General features: G+C 43.1%; 1 protein-coding gene across 1 annotated transcript; it reads right to left on the reverse strand.

Annotated features, from left to right (window-relative positions):
• Nucleotides 1-1750: 1750 nt before the first annotated feature.
• On the reverse strand, nucleotides 1751-20174 carry VSTM5 (V-set and transmembrane domain containing 5). Its single transcript, XM_038387733.2, has 4 exons — nucleotides 20090-20174; nucleotides 3729-4058; nucleotides 3500-3637; nucleotides 1751-2059 (listed from the first exon to the last, which is right to left on the reverse strand). Exons 1-4 carry the CDS (start codon nucleotides 20172-20174, stop codon nucleotides 2016-2018), a joined length of 597 nt encoding a protein of 198 aa, XP_038243661.2. The 3' UTR covers nucleotides 1751-2015.
• Nucleotides 20175-20490: the final 316 nt, after the last annotated feature.

The following is a 20490-nucleotide window of genomic DNA, read 5'->3' on the forward strand; positions in this document are numbered from 1 at the left end:
TACATTTGCATTGTTCATTGTTTAAGAACTTTCCATAAGATTGTTAAGTGTGCATTGATATCATGGAACAATCATAGAACTGGAAGGGACCTCGAGAGGTCATCTAGTCCAGTCCCCTGCACTCAAGGCAGGACTAAGTATTGTCTAGACCATCCCTAACAGATGTTTGTCCAATCTGCTCTTAAAAATCCCCAGTAATGGAGATTCCACAACCTCCCTAGGCAATTTATTCCAGTGCTTAACCACTCTGACAATTACAAAGTTTTTCCTAATGTCCAACCTAAACTGCCCTTGCTTCAATTTAAGCCCATTGCTTCTTGTAAGAACAATTTTTCTCCCTCCTCCTTGTAACAACCTTTTATGTGCTTGAAAACTGTTATCATGTCCCCTCTCAGTCTTCTCTTCTCCAAACTAAACAAACCCAATTTTTTCAATCTTCCTTCATAGGTCATGTTTTCTAAACCTTTAATAATTTTTGTTGCTCTTCTCTGGATGTTCTCCAATTTGTCCACATCTTTCCTGAAATGTGGCACCCAGAACTGGACACAATACTCCAGTTGAGGCCTAATCAGCACGGAGTTCAGCAAAAGAATTGCTTCTCGTATCTTGCTTACAATACTCCTGCTAATACATCCCAGAATGATGTTTGCTTTTTTTGCAGCAGTGTTACACTTTTGACTCATATTTAGCTTGTGATCCACTATGACCCCAGATCCTTTTCTGCAGAACTCCTTTCTAGGCAGTCATTTCCCATTTTGTATGTATGCAACTGATTGTTCCTTCCTAATTGGTGTACTTAGTGTTTGTCCTTATTGCATTTCATCCTATTTGCTTCAGACCATTTCTCCAGTTCATTTTGAATTTTAATCCTATCCTTCAAAGCACTTGCAACCCCTCCCAGCTTGGTATCATCCGCAAACTCTCTATGCCATTATCTAAATCACTGATGAAGATATTGAACAGAACCAGACTCAGAACCGACCCCTGCGGGACCCCACTCATTATGCCCTTCCAGCATGACTGTGAACCACTGATAACTATTCTCTGGGAACGATTTTCCAACGAGTTATGCACCCATCTTCTAGTAGCTCCATCTAGGTTGTATTTCCCTAGTTTGTTTATGAGAAGGTCATGCAAGACAGTATCAAAAGTCTTACTAAAGTCAAGATATACCACGTCTACCACTTCCTCCCTATCTATAAGGCTTGTTACCCTGCAAAGAAAGCTATCAGGTTGGTTTGACACGATTTGTTCTTGACAAATCCATGCTGACTGTTATTTATCAACTTATTATCTTCTAGGTGTTTGCAATGTAAACAATCATAAAGAGACTGAGTGATGGAACTTCAACCATGGGGTCATTGGCTCAAATTCACTTTTGTCTCATGATGAATTATAATAGTCTTCAGAGACTTCAGCAAATTCTTTTTGCCTGAAGATAGCAGCATAATATTCAGTATACAGTATACTGTCCTTAATTTTTTTAAATTAATAATTTAATACATTAATGCATAATACGACATGTGAAAGAATGCTGAGGTCTAGTCTGCTGCCTATTTGTGATGGGAAACTTGTGATGAGAAACTAAGCTGGGATACTTATTAGCAAAACAAATGTCTGTTAAGACCCTAACCAAGTCCTCTTTATATTTCCCAGTATTACGTAGCCAAAGTTGTATGATTGGTTTGTTTTTTTGAGAGAGATACAGGCTATAGATCTTATTATATAGACCATAAATAGTCCCCATACGCAACAAAGTAAGCATTCTGTCCACTTTGACCTTGTCCAGTGTAAATGGTAGAACTGAAATCTTCACAGTTGCAAGAGGCTCCATACATACAGCTCTGATTCCATCTCCAATTGATGTTCGTCTTATTTGCAAGTCAGAAAGTTTCTATATCAGTCATGTTAAAAAAAGATTGTATAAAAACTTTACCTTTTGTGGGTTCCCCACCTTTCCTTTACCATTATTTTTTCTTGAGGTAGAAATATTATTTGTTATGAAATGTTCTTGGCTAACACTCAATGGTTTGCAGTTCAATCTCTTCACCTGTTCTTGCTGCAAATAAAAAAATAAATGTATTGATCTGAAAATCAATTAGAAGACCAACATTCCAAAATTAACAATCCACCTAATGTTAATATCAGAGCTGCTCTGAACCTTTTGTTATTAGTACAAACTTGCTCAGATATGATTACTCTGGGATTGTATATTATTTTTTAAATTTAGTAAAAGGTATTTAAAAATATTTTAGTTAACCACATACACTGGCCCTCACCATGTTTAAAAACATAAATGTTACTGGTTTCTTCAAAGAGAAGACCACTAAGATACTATAACCTGTTGTGGCTGACTATACACTGTCATTCCCAAATTTGGCCAGCCAGATAAGGGTTGCACTTTACTCTGAAGTTTACAAAGCTCTGGCTCTGGCAGAACGCCTGCACTGGCTGGTTTCAGAGGGGGTGGGCCTTCTCTGAACAAACTCCTTAAATCAGGACTCACAGCAAAAATAGCATTAGGTTGCAAATACCTTGATGGAAGATGGGGGAAAGGGGTGGAATCTCAGAACTGAGTTCTATTTAGACCATTTCCCTGGGTGAGGTACTGAAGCTGATGGATCATTGGGTGGGTCTGATACAACAAATTTTGTTTGTTGTTGAGTCAAATATCCTATTTTCTGCATCTGTGCCCACAGGGGAGTAAGTTGTACAAAATGGCCCTCCCCTAAGAGGCTGAGTAAATGTTCATCTTAGGTAAACCATGGCAATGTATATTTAGTGCACATAATGAAAGTGTTTTCAGCTGCAACAGAAATATGTTGTGTATGTATGAAAACCTTTTGGGGTCTTACAGGCATAGAAGTAAGAGATGAAGGAGACCTATTGGACCAAATTTATCCCTTCTATAACTCATTGACTTCAGCAGAATTAAAAAAAAAAGATGATTTGGACCACACTGCCACTTAAACTTTCTTTATTTGTGTGGTAAAAGGTCTATTTTTCCTGCTTGATCACAATTCAAAAATTTAAATTGTACCCAGATAGGCAAAAATACCGACTTTTTACCAACAGGAAAAAGCCACTGGAAGGTCTGCACTGAGAAGGAAGATGGTTGAGGGCCTCAAACTAGTGAAGGGTTGGGTAGGACCTGGATACAGAAGGAAGCATATTCTCTGTAGCATAATCTGGTATCATCTTGGCTTGTTACTCAGTACAAAAGTTGCCTGAAGAGTTGCAATTCAGAGTTGTTCCTGACAGTATATTTCCTAATGTTTTTTTAAAAAAAGTCTAATTATAAGTAGGACTTTTAACAATAGCGAGCAGTCTTCACTGGCCTACATTAGAGGCTTGATCTTGAGGATCAGTAACTCTCATTGAAGTCAGTGGGAGGTACTGATGCTCAGCACCTCCCAGGACCAAATCACAAGTGAACAAATGTTCATAATTTAGGCATGGAAATCTCATTACATGATGATGTCCATGCTCAGAAAATTACCTTTAAGCTTGTCTCTCTTATTCTGGAATAGATGCACAGATTTATTACAGAACCACATGCAGCAGACTAAAACTGCCGACACAGCAGTGAGAAATGCAAAGAAGACAGCTACAAAATGTAAATCTTCATAGATAATCTCTAAGGGGGGAAAAACATAACATTATGAAGTTGGTCATGAGCACATATACATTTCAATGGTAGAATAAAAGAACTACTGATTAGTTCATACCATAGACACTTAATACGATGGTGCCGTAGATGTTGGTTCCCAACTCTTCTGTTATGGTGACAACATAATAGCCAGCATCTCTCACACCTACATTCAGAAGCTGTATAGAGCCATTTTCATAAGTATTCACTCGGTCCTTGTAACTTTTGGATATGTTAGTATAACTCCCCGGTTTCCACTCCACAATTTTGTTGGTGCCCCAACTCGACACATGCTTCCACTCAATGGAGACTATGCCTTTGCAAGAATATTCAACAGAGAGGAGAATATTTTGTGCCACGGTGGCGTTTATGTTGGGTTGCGGGACTAGTAAAGATACTCCTCCTTGGGCTGAAAAACAAAGGAGGGTTGAGCAGTGAGTGCTGATGCAGTACTACAGCAAACATGACTTATAGTGAGGGCAGTTCATACATTATATTAGAGTAATCAGCATGACAGTGGCTAATGGTCAGGAACAGATCAGATTTCAGGCTAATGCCAGGCTTAAACAATACTGTAGCATTCCTCCTTTAAGGTAGAAGGAAGAGAGGTACAGATTTTCCTAAGTGACTAATGATTTTATGTGCCTCAGTCTTTGGGTGCCCGACTGGAGACACCTTGGTGGTGCCTAAGGGTGGATGCTCAGCATCCTCTGAAAACTGGGCCTCTTTAAGGTGTCTCAAGTTGGGAAGCCAAAATCACTACTTACTTTAAGAAACTGTTATTTTTGCTTCCTGGTTTGTTTTCAGTTTATCTATCTTAGGTACTTACGTGGTCCCATCACGGTAGTATCAGACTGTCTCATAATTTTTTCATGTATTTATCCTCACAACACCCCTTTGAGGTACGTAAGTGTAATTATTCCACTTTACAGAGAGGGAACTGAAAGACTAAGTGACTAACCCAAAGACACAAAAGAAGTCTGTGGTAAAGGAAGAAACTGAACTCGATTGTCCCGAGTCTAGCACTCTAACCGTGAACCATCCTTCCTCTCCATAAACACAGAATCAGGAGTTTTCAGGCTTTTCAGAGCATGCACCACACCTTAATACACAGATTGTTTCATGTATGACCTCTCATTACATCCGTGATTACAATCACATCCCACTGGCAACTAGAGAAAATGCAGACATGCAAAAGTAATCTTAGGATCACATATTTTAAACTTCTTTTAATACAGTTTAGCAGCTGGAAATGAGGAAGATGAGGCATCACCATGTGACCAGCCAGCTTTTTTCTGCAACATCAGTAAGTTCTTTGCTGATCACAGTTTGGGAACCATGAATCTATAGACTTTTCAATGTGCAATAGTTAGATGGCTCTGCTTCTCCTGAGGACTAAGACAAAACAATTACGCAAGCAAAAAGCTTCAATTTTCCCTTGGATTAGGGATGGGTGCTGTTGTGAGGAGATTGTGGTGTTTAGAAGTTGCTTGTAATTATTAGAATTGGGAGTACTGGCTGCTTGGAGTCTGAAAGGACAGGAAACAGGAAGGAGGGGGAGGGAGTTGAGAGGCTGGGAGAGAGAACAGAGGGTGCCTCAGCAGCTTGGTAAAGAGGTTTCCACTTTGAAAATAAAGTCCTGTTGAAGCTTTTTAGTACCTTGCCTGGTTGATACAACAGAGATGCAGCTTCCTCTTAAAAATCAGCTGCTCACGCAACTGATTCATTTTAAAAGCAGCCATTTCAGGTGAATTTCAATTTCTCCTCTTCTCTATCCCAATTGCCAGAGAAAAAGAATCAGCAAACACGTTCTCTCCTTCCCTTTCCAGCTCGAATTTCCTTCTTCTGGAGTTTGGCAAAGAGATATACATGCTTATGTGCTATACTGCTACAATTTTAAAACGATTTAGAAGAGATTTAGCAGACCAATTTGATTATAGAAGAAGCAATGGCCACCTGCCAATGGAACTGCAGTTAAAATCCATCCTCAGCAACAGTTAGGGAAAATTCTTCTATCAAAGAAAACCACCTGTGGATTTCCCTACTGTTTACAGATTGCACCACACAACAGTGAATCCCATTTCAGATCATCGTCCACTTATCACATGAATATGGCTTTGGCTATGGGATCTGGATACTGTAGAGCAGGAGGGGAGGAAGGAAAGGGGAGATCAGGGGGAGAGGAGGAGAGAAATAATTCAAAAAGCAGACATTCAACTGAAGGGAGAAACCTGAAGACAGCACTGCCTAACAATGACTTTGGGCTGGTACCATGTGATTGTAATGTGATATAGCAAGCAACAAAAGGCCAATGCAATTTTGGGCAGCAGAGACAAAGGTATCATATTACAGAGAGGGTAGCGGGCGCCTTATTATTGACTAACTGGAGAGAATTCAGAGAAAAGCAACAAAAATGGTCAGAGGACTGGAGGGCATTTAAACCAAGATAGGACAGTGCACAAGTAATTGTACTACTCTAGGGAACAATCCTGCACTGGCCAAGGATGGGTCTAGGTCACCTACTGTAATAGTTTGGTTCTATCTCTATTTTCTATATCCAGAAAAAATGACCTTTGATTGCTGTAACCAGCACTTTTAAAACTTTCCAACCAAAGACCTTGGACAATAAGAGTTTCTCTCTGGTGTTTAAAACATATATATCGTCTGGAGCTAGCTAAGAGTCTGGTTGTGCAGCCCTTACTCGCCAGTGAGTATCACTTACTCATGAGAATGTTCTCATCTTTGGGGATCAGCTCTCTAATTATGATCTGCTTGGTAGTCTTAGGCTGCATTTTCCAGCATTTCAGTCTCAATTCCCATTTGTTTGAAATGGACTGAGGCCATGTCTACACTACGAACTTTGGTCGATGAAACTTATATCTGCATAAAGCCGTCGCAGGTTGTATATTGCTTGTGTGCATGCATACTTGTGGTGGTGCTGTCTGTAGTCCCCAGGAGTGCTTGTGTCAGAGGACCATGGTTAGGTATTCAAAGGGCCAACTTCTCAATGTGCAGCTGTCTCCATCCCGTAGTGTCATCTATATCTGTAATTTTCGTGCTTTTTAAAAAATCTCAGGAACCTGCAGAGCCCTCTTTGTGTCTGCCATCTCTGACTGAAGCATGGAGCCTGTGCAGTTCTGTACTATTGTCATAAGCATTGAAAGCACAGGATGCCCAATCCACCAGTATTTGAAGAGCCATAAGAAGACCGTAATCAGTGTGCAACATGATGATTTCTTGGAGGACGGATTTTTATAAGCCAGAGCAAGAACCAATTCAAGGTTGTTGGTAGTGTTCACAGAGCAGCTGCAGATGGTGGAGTGCCACTTTTGGGCCCAAGAAATGAGGACTGACTGGTGGGATCACATCATAACACAGGGATGGGATGACAAACAGTGGCTGCAGAATTTACAGATGTGCAAAGCTACATTTCTGATTCTGGGTGCTGGGTTCATTCCAACCCTCCAGCACAAGGACACCAAAATGAGAGCTGCACAGACAGTGGAGAAGCAAGTGGCGATCATGCTGTGGAAATTGGCAATGCCAGATTGCTATTGGTCAATGCAAAATCATTTTGAAGTCGGAAAATCCACTGTGGGTGCTGTTGTCATGCAAGTGTGCAGGACCCATTAATCATCCGCTGCACTGCAGGATTGTGACTCTCGGCATTGTGCAGGACAGAGTGGATGGATTTGCAGCAATGGGGTTCCTGAACTGCACGGGGGCAATAGATGCCACATATGTCCCTATTTTAGTACCAGACCACCTTGTCACAGAGTACATTAACAGAAAGGGCTACTTTTCTGTGGCTATGCAAGCACTGGTGGATCACCAAGGAAGCTTCACCAACATCCCTATGTCCAGTGCCCCCCCTACCCGTTATGCCCAGCACCCTCCCCCACAAATTCCTCCACCATAAAGGCACAGTGCCCTGCACACCACCACCATTGCCCAACACACCCCGTATAGCCCCACCACAACTGCCCAACACCCCACACAGAACCATGCAATCACTAGTGCCCCAACACACACAGATCCCGGGAATCACTCCAACCCTTTGGGAGCAGTGCAATCAGCCAGGCCTCCTCCACTTCCTCCTCATCCTTGCTGTTCATCCCAAGGGCCTGTGGCTTAGTCTCCTTGGAAGTATCCGTGGTGTCTGTGGGGTGGTAGTGGAGTCTCTCCCATGTATGGCATGCAGCTCTTTGTAAAAGCAGCAGGTTTGTGGCTTGGTACCAGATTGACTGTTGGCCTCCCTGGCCTTCTGATACGCCTGATGCAGTTCCTTTGCTTTCATGCAGCACGAGTGCTGGTCCCTGTTGTACCCCTTCTCCTGCATCCCCCATGCAATCTGCTCATAGATGTCCATGTTTTTACAGCTTGTCCATATCTGTGCTTGCAGAGCCTCTTCTCCCCACAGGCTCAGGAGATCCAATATCTCCTAACTACTCCAAGCTAGAGCACATCTGGAGAGTGTAGCCGGCATGGTCAACTGGGCAGTTGCACACAATAAAGGAGATCTGCTAGATGGGCTCGCCAAGCTGGACAATCAGGAAAAGGCATTTCAAAAACTTGTGGGGATTTAATGCGGGGGGCAAGGGGGCTTCCAGTCTCCATGACCCCTGGGCAATGGAGTTCACAATTGTGACCCGAGTGCTCAGTGTCAGGCATTGTGGGACTCATTGTGGCATTGCTGCTAGAGGACTGTTAGGGTCAACGTAAATAACGCAGTGTCTACATTCTCACTGCATTGACCTCAGTACATTACTCATGGCTCAACACCACTCAGGGAGGTTGTGTTACTGCATCGCTGTAATGGGGTACTTACACTGGTAGGAGACAAATTAAGGGTAGACACATGAACAACTAGGTCAATGCAAGGCAGCTTATATTGACCTAACTTTGTAGTGTAGACCAGGCCTGAATGACAATCTCCTGAATTTTCTGGATCAGAGGTACGGAGTCAACTTAATTATCTACTGTGTTGGCTCCTTGACATCTTTAACAGTTCTCACTTATAACTGGAAAAACTAGGTATGGCTATAAACCTACGTAACTAACGCTATAACGTAAAAGGCTATTTGTTTTGGTAGGCATGGGTGAATATCTGCCAGTGGGTGGGATTTTCACATACACTCTCCTGGCAAACATCTTCAGTGTTTAGCTCATACCTTATACATATGTGGGTTTCTACTAGACATTTTATCTACCATGTGCCTCTTGGTTGTCTCATTCTGAAACAGTTTACTAGCTATTTCTTTAGAGAACAGATCATAGACTAGCACACTGGCTGAGATTAGAATCCTTATTAGCCACACAAGGTCCCATCCAAGTCAATAGCAAAACTCTGTCTGACTGATGCTATGGACACATGGCATATTCAAAAACTAGTGCATCAACTTGGTTTCAGAGTAGCAGCTGTGTTAGTCTGTATTCGCAAAAAGAAAAAGAGTACTTGTGGCACCTTAGAGACTAACACATTTATTTGAGCATAAGCTTTCGTGAGCTGCAGCTCACTTCATCGGATGCATTCAGTGGAAAATACAGTGGGGAGCATCCAATTTGCAAATTAATTCCAATTCAGCAGTCTCTCGCTGGAGTCTGTTTTTGAAGGTTTTTTGTTGAAGAATTGCAACTTTTAGGTCTGTAATCGAGTGACCAGAGAGATTGAAGTGTTCTCCAACTGGTTTTTGAATGTTATAATTCTTAACGTCTAATTTGTGTCCATTTATTCTTTTACGTATAGACGGTCCAGTTTGGCCAATGTACATGACAGAGGGGCATTGCTGGCACATGATGCCATATATCACATTAGTAGACGTGCAGGTGAATGAGCCTCTGATAGTGTGTCTGATGTGATTAGGCCCTATGATGGTGTCCCCTGAATAGATATGTGGACACAGTTGGCAACGGGCTTTGTTGCAAGGATAGGTTCCTGGTTTAGTGGTTCTGTTGTGTGGTATGTGGTTGCTGGTGAGCATAGCACACAACAGAACCCAGGAACCTATCCTTGCAAAGATAGACTGCTGAATTGGAATTAATTTGCAAACTGGATACAATTAACTTAGGCTTGAATAGAGATTGGGAGTGGATGGGTCATTACACAAAGTAAAACTATTTCCCCATGTTTATTCCCCCCCTCGACCCATCACTGTTCCTCAGACGTTCTTGTCAACTGCTGGAAATGGCCCACCTTGATTATCACTACAAAAGGTTTCTCCCCCGACCCCCCTGCTCTCCTGCTGGTAATAGCTCACCTTAAGTGATCACTCTTGTTACAGTGTGTATGGTAACACCCATTGTTTCATGTTCTCTACATATATAAATCACCCCACTGTATTTTCCACTGAATGCATCCGATGAAGTGAGCTGTAGCTCACAAAAGCTTATGCTCAAATAAATTTGTTAGTCTCTAAGGTGCCACAAGTACTCCTTTTCTTTTTGTATCAACTTGTAACTGTTATATGTATTATTATGGGCAAGCTAGTGACTATCCCTGGCTCAGTGGAGGAGATATAGGGTTTCCTGAAGGAATTAAAGTCATTGGGGGAGTAATTAATCAAATTCCTAATGCAGGTAACAAGTCTGGGGACGTGTCACCCTGGGGGCGATAGTATAGACTGGTCTAGATGGTATAGAGTGGTCTGCCACACAAGACCTCCTTGATGTGGGGCAGGGGGTCGCTCGCCCAGTGTTGCTAACTCTCACAATTTTTTCATGAATGATGGGATTTTGGCTGGGGCTGACACTGCTCTGGCCATGAGGCCAGAGTCTCCAGACCTACAGTGAATGTATTTGTTTGAGACCTGCCTGAGGGGAAATCCCCTCTGATTGGCTGTCTGCCTTGCTTTCCCACCTCCTGGGGTTGAGTGACCAATCAGAGCTGCTGTAGTATGATAAAACCCATTGTTTCATGTTCTCTGTGTGTGTGTATATAAATCTCACAACTGTATTTTCCACCGAATGCATCCGATCAAGTGAGCTGTAGCTCACAAAAGCTTATGCTCAAATAAATTTGTTAGACTCTAAGGTGCCACAAGTACTCCTTTTCTTTTTGCGAATACAAACTAACACGACTGCTACTCTGAAATCTCTCTCCATAGTAACCCGAAGACATTCTCATAGAAAGGGAGGCGAGGAGGGAACAGAAAGAGCCCAACAGCTCAGCTGGCTCCCTCCTCCCCTCCTGTGAACAACAGGGGCAGGATGGCGCCTCTGCTCCCTGCCTCTGCCTCCCTGCAGCATCCAGCCCAGAACAAAGGGGGGTGATGAGCCCCCTGGAGCTGCCCCACAACCTGGAATGGGGAGAGGGACCCTGCTGCAGCATCCCCTGGGTCTGGGAGAGGTGGGTGAAGAACCCCAGGAGGAGCAGAGGTGGGGCTGTGATGCGGGTAGGGTGGGGGGCAGGACTTGTTTGGAGACTGGGGGAAGAATTCATTGCTGGGAAGGGGATGGGCCGATGTGGGGCTGAGAGCTCTGCAACAGAGGCTAAAATCACCACACGTGTTACTTGGGGAGAGTTGGTGACACACCGTGGGGATGGGCAGGGGGAGTTTAAAAATCAAAACAGACCAAAAAACCCACCACTATCTATCTATCTATCTATCTATCTATCTAATGATATTTGGACCTATCTTATGATTCTGAGGGAGTCTGAGTCATGACTTTTGAACCTTTGGGTTCAGCGATACTGCTCACCCTCAATCCAAGAATGGACCTGAGACTGTGATCAAGAAAGGCAGACCCTGAAATACTTAATCCTACCAGAGTCCCTATATGGATGATGGATGTCTGCCTGGTAAGTCTGCAAATATTCAACTTGTTAAGAACATAAGAGTGGCCATACTGGATCAGACCAAAGGTCCAACTGCCCAGTAACCTGTCTTCTGGCAGTGGCCAATGCCAGGTGCTTCAGAGGGAATGAACAGAACAAGTAATTATCAAGTGATCCATCCCCATCCATTGCCCATTCCCAGCTTCTAGCAAACGGAGGCTAGGGACATCATCTCTGCCCATCCTGGCTAGTCGCCATTGATGGACTTGTCCTCCATGTATGTATCTAGTTCTTTTTTGAACCCTGTTATCGTCTATAGTCTTTGTTGTTTTTAAAGGTATGTTTTCTATGTAATGCTTTTTTTCTGAATAACTGACACTTTGCTATAGGAAAGCTGGCTGGTCACTGGTTAACCCTGTTATTGCCTCTGAGAGAACAGGACTGCAGGTGCTGAACTAAAGTCAGACCTGCTGAGATAATCATAGTAAATTACAAGATTCTGCAGCCTAAGTCCCAGTCTGGAGGAAGCAGACTGCAGGATCCCGCTCTGAGAAAGGTGATGGCTGGAGGCCCAAGATCTAAGTGGGATGTCCTTAAGGAGGCCACAGAGGGGTGAGAGGTGCAATTACCTTGGGAACTGTGACATATTTGATGACAGCATGTGTGGGATTTATGAGAGTGGTGAATTTCCAACAAGTTCCAACAGCAGTGAAAGCAAGTATTGTAGAAGGAAAAAGGGCACTGAGAAAATATGTCTCATAACCTCTTGGGGAAAGGGAAGCTTTGGGCAGGAGAGGGGAAGAGTTGGGGATGCTTTTGTAGCAAGGGGGTCCTGTTTAGCTGTGGACAGCCAAGGTGAAAGAAAACAAGCTGCTTGGAGAAGAGAGGGTGAGGAAATCATAGTTCTCCAGAGAAGCCATGTGCAAGACAGGGAATCTCAGTTCCTCAGAGGACTCTGTCTTAAGCCCAGTGAACTCACCAGAGTGGTGAGGAAACTGAGACAGGTAAATGCATATGTAATGCCTACAGACCCGGTCATCAGTGGGCGGGATCAAACCACGGAGCTCTGGAGTTTAGTGCATGAGCCTCTACAGCATGAGCTAAAAGCCAACTGGCTGTTAGCTAAGGCTGTAGAGCAGACTCATTTTTCTCTCTCTAAGTGGCCTTGGTGCCACTATATGGGACAGCCCACCACATTCAGGAGGTGTGTGGGTTACATATACAGGTCTTTATTATTTTGTCTATATTTCTTGTGCTATTTAAGTAAAGAGTAATTGTGTCTGGAATCTTATGCAAAATCTGTTTGTTGGCTTTCACTGTCACATGTCCTGAACAATTAAATTATAAACCTGAGTACCCATAAAGTAGAATTCTGGGAACAGGTGTGCTTAAATTACAGGGGTCTTTGAGGGGTCAGCATCGGTCCCAAGGGCTAGGCTGTTAGACTGGGTGGTCTCAGCTCTCAGTAGTGGGTGTGAGACAGGGGATCTGCACCCAGAGAGTGTATCTAAAGACCCCAGCAAGGAGCAGTGCCTGTACTCTGTTCAGACACATGAGACTTGCAAAGCACAGAGGGCCCAGGGAATTAGACCTCAAACACAGCAGCCTGTGGAGTGCCCAGCCAGAGAGGGAACTCTACCAGGGTAGTGTGTGTGTGACGCTCTCATTTACGTCCAGGTTTCCGGACAGAACCTCTTTTTTGAGTTTGCCTTTTCTGTCTGAGAGGGGTTTTCAAATAAACAACAGCTGGAGTTTTTGCAGATCAGAAAGAGCCCTGATTGGTCCACTTCTCAGTTGGTCTCTTCCCTGCATCCACAACTGATTGGGCCATTCCCCTGCAAGCCAAAGGATCCAGATCCTGACCCCCACCCCCTTCAGCACTGGGAAGGGGGTCCCGCAGGGAGGCTCTGACCAATGGTTGTCGCTGCATCCTGGCCTCGTGCCAGCTGCCCTGACACCGACAGGGAGCAACACGGCCCCCCACCTCCAGTGAGTACCCCCACCACAGGTACCCCCTCCTGCATTGCCAACTGTACCCCCTCATTCCCCCCTCTAACTGTCCTCTTTTTAGGAACCTGAAATATGGTAACGGTAGCTCTCATTACTTTCAGTGGGGCCAGGCTTTGTCAACTCTGTTAGAAGTAAACAATCTGTGGCTGACACTGCAGAGCCCAAACGGCTAAACAGATAGAGACTGAGATTTTAAATGCTATCTAGGGCACTTATGCACTTACCTTCCTTTACAGCTGAGCTGAATTATCTCAAATTGGGCACCCCAAATTACTAGTCACTTTTCAAAATCTTGGCCTACATTTTAAAAACATGTCAATAACCAGGCCCAGATTAACCAAAGTGCATTCGGTGCCCTTGCACAGGTCCCTATCAGGGGGGCCATCGACCACAGGAAACTCCTCCCCCGCCCCCCAAACCTGCGTGGTGCTGCGATCCCACGTGCCAGGTTGAAACATCACTCACTCAGATTTGGCCCTGCTGCCTCTCATGATTGAGAGGTGGCCGGGCCAAACCTGAATGAGAGACATTTTGACCGGGGCTGGACCCCTTCCCTTCTGCCATAACCACTGATCTATCAGAAGGCTTGCCATGCCCCACCAGAAAGCCAGATGCTGCCCCTAAGGGGGAGCACCCCCTCAGCTGAGAACTCTGTTCTAGGGATCAGAAGGGGGCAGGCGGGCAGCACACAGAAATTTTGCCTAGAGAGGCAATTGTCTTGTATATCACATGGTCTGTCTAGTTTAAGGAAGAGGAAGGCAATTTCCATAGTGCATAGGGTCCCAAAATTCTGTAATCTGGACCTGCCAGTAATACTTATAAGAAAAAAGAAATGTTTGCAATTATAGTTCTACGGCAATATGTTTTACTTTCACAAGCAAAGTGAAAGAATTCAACATGATGAATGATATTAACTCTATTTAATGTTGGATTTGTTTGGAATTCTTGCAGAAGCAAAAACTATTTCCACAGGAATATCATGCCAAAATATATCACTTGCTAGGCAGTATTGCAAATTTGTCTCTTGCGTCAAGCTGTAATAAAACTGAATGTGTCAATAGAGGAATACAGACCAAGGAGTAAGACAGAGGGGGCTGTTATATATTCCCTAGCAAAGGTAAGCTTTGATCCAGACATCTGTGTGTAGTGCCTTCAGCTGTTTAATATGTGTAGTGTTGTCATAAAGAAAATATATCCTGCAGAGCCAGGGCTCTGAAACTTTTTGAACTCTGAACACTTCCTAAGCTAGAGCCCCTCTTGTGGATGCCACCCTTCACAGCCCTCGAGGCAGTTATCTGTGCTACTTACATGGGCCCCATCACTGAGGAATAGGGTGACCAGACAGCAAGTGTGAAAAATCAGGATGGGGTGGGGGGTAATAGAAGCCTATATAAGAAAAAGACCCCAAAATTGGGACTGTCCCTATAAAATTGGGACATCTGGTCACCCTACTGAGGAATCTGAGCCCTTCATAATCCTTAATGCATTTATCCTCACACCACCTCTGTGAGGGAGGGCAGTGCTAATATCCCCATTGTACAGATGGGGAACTGAGAAACTAAATGACTCAGATAGGAAGCCAGTGATAGAGCAGGGAGTTGTATCGGGGTCTCCCATGTCTCAGGCTGGTGCCATAACCGCTGGGCCATCCTTCCTCTCTCATAGCTAGACTCTGTGTAACTTGTTTATATGAAAAGTAATATGAGGAAACAAGCTGAAAATCAGCTCACTTTAACATGATGGGTGAGATTAAAAAAAATCTTATGGAAATCCTAAAATAGACTTGGACTGGGTTACAGCGAGCAGCACATGTCCCTACCAAAGACTGATAGATGCTTCACTCTTGCGCCGAACAGCATTCTACAGACCGCTGAAAAGTACTGACCTGAAATTGTTCCTTGTAAACAATAACATGAGGAAATTACTGCACATTAAAAATAGTTTCATTATAACATCGGCGTCAGTGTTCTCAGTGCAATGGCAATTCAGCAGGATGCTGTCAGAATGCAGTTCTGACTCCGTTAGTACAGTCAGACTATGATAACTTACAAAGAGATACTGTGACTAAAGCTGAGAGGGAAACAGTTTTCCCGTCCTGTGAGATTTCAAAAAAAAACCAAAAACTATTCTGCATTGGGGAGAGAGCGACAGCAATTGCACCTCCACCCCTCCCAAATAGCGTAGGTGTGCGGCACTCACTTGAGATGTAGAAGACCACATTCAAGTCCCTGCTCTGCCTGATGCTTATTTTTCTCTTCATTGATCCTGTTTGTTATTGTGTAATTTTTAAGCATTGCATATCTGTTTGGAGCATTGGATGGACATCTTTTTACTAAAGTCTGAATAAAGTATATAAAGAATAAAATTTTCTTTGGCTGAAACTCCAAACAGTGTCTATCACCTGTCTGCATTTATAAAGCACCTGTCCTTAATACAGAGAGATGTGCACAAGTGTAACTAAACACAGGAGATTCCAAGAACAAGCTTTTTAAACAGACATGATTACCCACTCACCCCGAACTAGAACTCTGTTTCCGCAGTTCCCAAAACACACAGCTTCACCAACTGAGCTTAACAGCAGTCACCCATTTATCATAGTGGCAAATCCCTTATCCTCTCTGTTATGTCTCTTACTCTTTACCAATAAACATAACATGAAGGAATCTCCTGGGCACAGGGGGATCCAAGGAACTGTGTTCTCTAAATATATCAAACATGCAAGGCCTAGCTACATATACGCACTGCTGTTCTGGCAGGGTTGTGGTGGTTTCTGAAACACAGAATACAATACAATGAGGGCCACTAGAGTGCTCACAAAATATGTAAAGGGATACTAACCCAATTCCTATACACTACACTCTCTGCGGGCAACATTAGCCCTTCCCCACCCTACCCAAAGTCAGTACCTTACATTGTGACATGTTACAACATACTTGCTGGACTCTTGAGACTAAAAATCTGGAGGACACACTTGAAATTTCCAAAGCCCTGTCCCAGTTACAGATATCAGAATCCTATTTTTATGTGTCCTTCAGACACGCCAATTCTACCAACTGGCATAACTGGAATGATCAGATACACTGTGAATATAAATATAATTTTATAAAAACTGAACCATTTACTTCATGCCATGGAACAAACAACAATACAAATAAATATACATTTTCCATGTTTGTCAGGAAGGACTTTACTCTAAAATCTCACATTTAATAGAAAAATTACCTACCATTGCTGGGGTAACCTGCTGTGTAAGTTAATTGCCTGGGCCAAAAAAGCAAGTACTGTCATAGGTTTAAGTGCATAGTCACTTAGCAATTGACCCGCAGCGTTTTCAGGACTACGGAAGCACTGCTATCAGATTGGTTATAAACCACTGTTATAAAGTGTAGTCAATCATTTGAGACAACAGCAATGTATAAACTACATAAAGGAAGTCAATTATTTGTCAGAGTTGTAATTCACATGTAATAAATTCTCCCCATTTTCATAGCGGTTTAGGGCCTGATTTTCAAGGACATTGGTGAATCCAAAAGCACATCTAACTTGCACACACAGTTACCAGGATTGCGTGATCAAATAAGGGAGCTGTACACACACACACCTTGTCCAGTTATGCGTGTAATAGGCCTTTTGAATGTACAAATACCTAACTTGCATGGGTAAGCACAACAATTGTGCATGCACTTTTTTTCCAAGCAGATTTGGATGAAAGCTGAAATATGAAAATCAGACTTTCAGTAGGCAAATAATTAACAAAAATTGTGCTGGTGAAGGATGCTTGAAGACTAAAATCCTCAGTTATTGATCTAAAACTCCTGGAAGAGTGAAGGGTAAGTTTCACTACTGAAGGGTTGTTTTGTGTTGTTACTAGAACATCTTCTTGTCTGGGGGAGCTGTTGGTGAGCACCTCTCCTTTAAATTCTTTTCATGGCCCTTCTTGCTGTGCTCAATTGAAAAAAATATAAATTTGCAAATATTTGCACCCTTGAAAACACAGAAAGCCTGACTCTCAGGTACACTAGGGCCACTTTATGCCACTATGGCAGCATAAAGGTACCTTCCAGTGAGTGTAAATGACCTCCACAGAAAAGATCATTTAGGACTGTGTTTGGAGCTTTGTGGAGAGTTCACAAATTTGATTTCAGCAAAGGCAAACACAAAAAGAATAAAATTCTCAATGGAAAAATTGTACTTTCAAAATTCAATTTCCCCTCCCAACCTAAGAAAATAAATGGGATAAATTGCCAGCAACCTCCACTCTCAGTTATAGCTGTGAGGTCTATCAGCCTTCACTACAGCAGCACAGCATCTAACCAGCAGAATCGTTATTACTGGTGGAGTTGCAAGATGGAAAAAACAGTTTAATTCTCACATCACAGGTTTGTAAGATCAGCACTAAGGATAAAACCCCATCTTTGTATTTGTTTACTGAACACATTTGATCTGGAATCATCAAGAAATGATAAACATGGAATCCCTCAATGCCAGTGTTACAATGTAATTTTTCAGGGTAAAGCCACATTTGTTGTGGCTGCACAGGGTTCTCCTTGCATAGCCCTCCTCATAGGTCTTTTGCACATTGGTCAATTTCACTTTTTACTCATGAAAAATTAAATAGGAGCTGTGAAAATTAGGTTAAATTAATTGTTCTAGCGACAATTCAAAATTGTTTAAAAAGAGTAATTCCCCATATGAGGTGTTTATTTAAAGGGGCTTTGCTGTTTTTTGGTCTATGTGTTGGTGTGATGCATGGCAAATGTATTCCTTTTACCTTGCTCTTTAAAGTGACTTGCTTTGATAAATGCATGGTATTGTTCTGAACATGGTAATTGTATTCCTTTCACAGAATACATTTTCCAGCAGAATTTTCTGCCAGAAAATTAATTGCGAACATTTTAAAATCTTTGTTTAACATACATAAAGTCTGGCAATCTGAAAAGTAAATATATTTAGCATACAATCAATTTGGATCTCTTGAACCTGCCCAATCCAAACAGCCAGCCTTGAAAGCAAATATCAAACCCTAATCCATTTTCTTGTGAATGACTGCAAGATGACTCTGTGTGTACATGTGCCGAGCTGCAAGGAATAACTAAAAATCCCTTTAACGCAGAAATATGAATAGACTGAACTGACAGGAAGACACCATTGCTCGTACAATGGGATCTCTATCTCCTGCAGACAATAAATGCTGGACTACAAGTTATTCAGCCTGCAGAGGTTCAAAATTGAAACTAATGCACCATATATTGGACCTTAACAGAGCTACATAAACTGAGTTTACAACATTCTGATCGCGTATGTGTTTGGAGAAAAGCTGGCAGCTATGAAATTATTCATGAAGAGGAGAAAGCTTTGAAATAAAATGCTATTGACCGTTAGTAAAATTACCAAAGGGCTAATGGCTACATCACTCCCCTTCTGTATCCTACTGTAGCTGAAGATATGGAATTTAATCTTTATAAAGATGTAAACAGAAGGACTGTTAAGTGAAGTGACTTGCACAGAGTTGCACAACAAGTCATTATCAGAGGCAGACACTCCTGACTCCAATATGAATACCCTCTCTGCTTGTCCTGGCTGCTTCTATTAACCCTCTCCTTGGAAGTAACACAGGAAACAACAGGTCAAATAGATACTTAGTTTAATTCCACTGACTGTACTATACCAGGGATGAGCTTGGCTCACCATCTTTAATATACTTGGGGTGTTTTGTGGTTTTGCGTTGTCTTATTTTAGCTTTTTGCTGACTTCACTGCCATATTTCTCAATTTTGCTCTGGCCCTTCGTCCTAAGTACAGTTTGTTTGCACTAAATGTTCTTGTTTCCTCTTGTGTTTAAAAATAAAGGAGAAAAATATGATTAGTAGAAGCCTCCTCTTTCTCAGCCAGGGATGGGAATTACACCTGGTTTCAGCTTTTCTGGGTCACTACTAAATCCATGTGCTCTCATCCTGCCTGGGAGTTGAAGCTCACCCAATGCTGAATGCTCATCTGCTTTCTTACATCCGCAGAAGGAGTAGGGAACAGAAACTGGGGCTATATGTCTCCAACTATTAACATTGTCAGGGCAAAGAGCAGCAAAGTAGATTCCCCACAACACACAAACTCCAGTCGCGTGAATGAAAAGTACTGCCAGAACAGTCTTGGCTACTTTTCCAAGGCCAAGCACTGTGTAGACTTACACCCCATGCTGTCCCTCCCACATTGCAGGGTCCCAGAGCCCGGCCTCCAGCCTGAGCTCGAATGTCTACACTGCAATTAAACAGCCCCTTAGCCTGAGTGCCGCAAGTCCAAGTCAGCTGACATGGGCTAGCTGTGATGTTTAATTGCAGTGTAGACATACCCACTGAGTTCAGTTTGGCATCAGGGGCTGGAAGTGCATATGCCACAAGACCACAATGTAAACATTCCCCTGCTCTCAAAGACTTAGGAACTACATTGTTCATACACAGCTCAAAGGGCTGAGAGAGAGAGAGCAGAAACAAAGATTGGAAGAGAGATGGGAAGAAAGAAGACGGGGAGAAGGAAAGGGGAAAAGAAGGAGAGAAAGGGACAAGTAAAAGGGGGTGGAGAAAAGAAGGTAGGGTGAGGAAGAGAGAGAGAAAGCTGGGGAGAGCACAAAGCAAACAGATTAAATTCATCCAGGACACTTACTCTGTAGACCCCACCCAGCAGCCAGGCAGAGGGTCACAATCCCCAGTATGATGCCTTGTCTTCTGCAGCCCTGTAGAGGTCTCATTAGAGAGAAGAGCAAACCCCGGGGATTGCATTTAACAGGGTATCTGGGCCAGCATGACCGGCTCTGAGGGCTGCCTGGCTAAGAGCTATCAGGCCTCTCTCCTTCTCCTGAGTTGCTGGCACTGATCCTAGGGCAGACCCAGTTCAGCTGGTTGCAGGCTCTGACTAAACCAGTTCTCATACTCTTTGTCTCTGCCGGAGCTTGAGATTGTTCTGCCAGCACGCACAAAGCACACACATAAGCAATAGGCTTCTCGCATTGCTCACAACCTGTGATCCTCTGGTATTGATTTAAGATGCAATTGGCTGAGGGCAGC

The sequence above is a fragment of the Dermochelys coriacea genome, chromosome 1 (assembly GCF_009764565.3).
Source record: "Dermochelys coriacea isolate rDerCor1 chromosome 1, rDerCor1.pri.v4, whole genome shotgun sequence".
NCBI lineage: Eukaryota > Metazoa > Chordata > Testudines > Dermochelyidae > Dermochelys > Dermochelys coriacea.

Coding starts and splice junctions, on each gene's coding strand:
- VSTM5 (XM_038387733.2), bottom strand. CDS start 20,174: ATGAGACCTCTACAGGGCTGCAGAAGACAAGGCATCATACTGGGGATT. Junction 4,059..20,089: donor TGCTGGGTGGGGTCTACAGA/GTAAGTGTCCTG, acceptor TTTGTTTTTCAG/CCCAAGGAGGAGTATCTTTA. Junction 2,060..3,499: donor TAAGAGAGACAAGCTTAAAG/GTAATTTTCTGA, acceptor TTTTATTTGCAG/CAAGAACAGGTGAAGAGATT.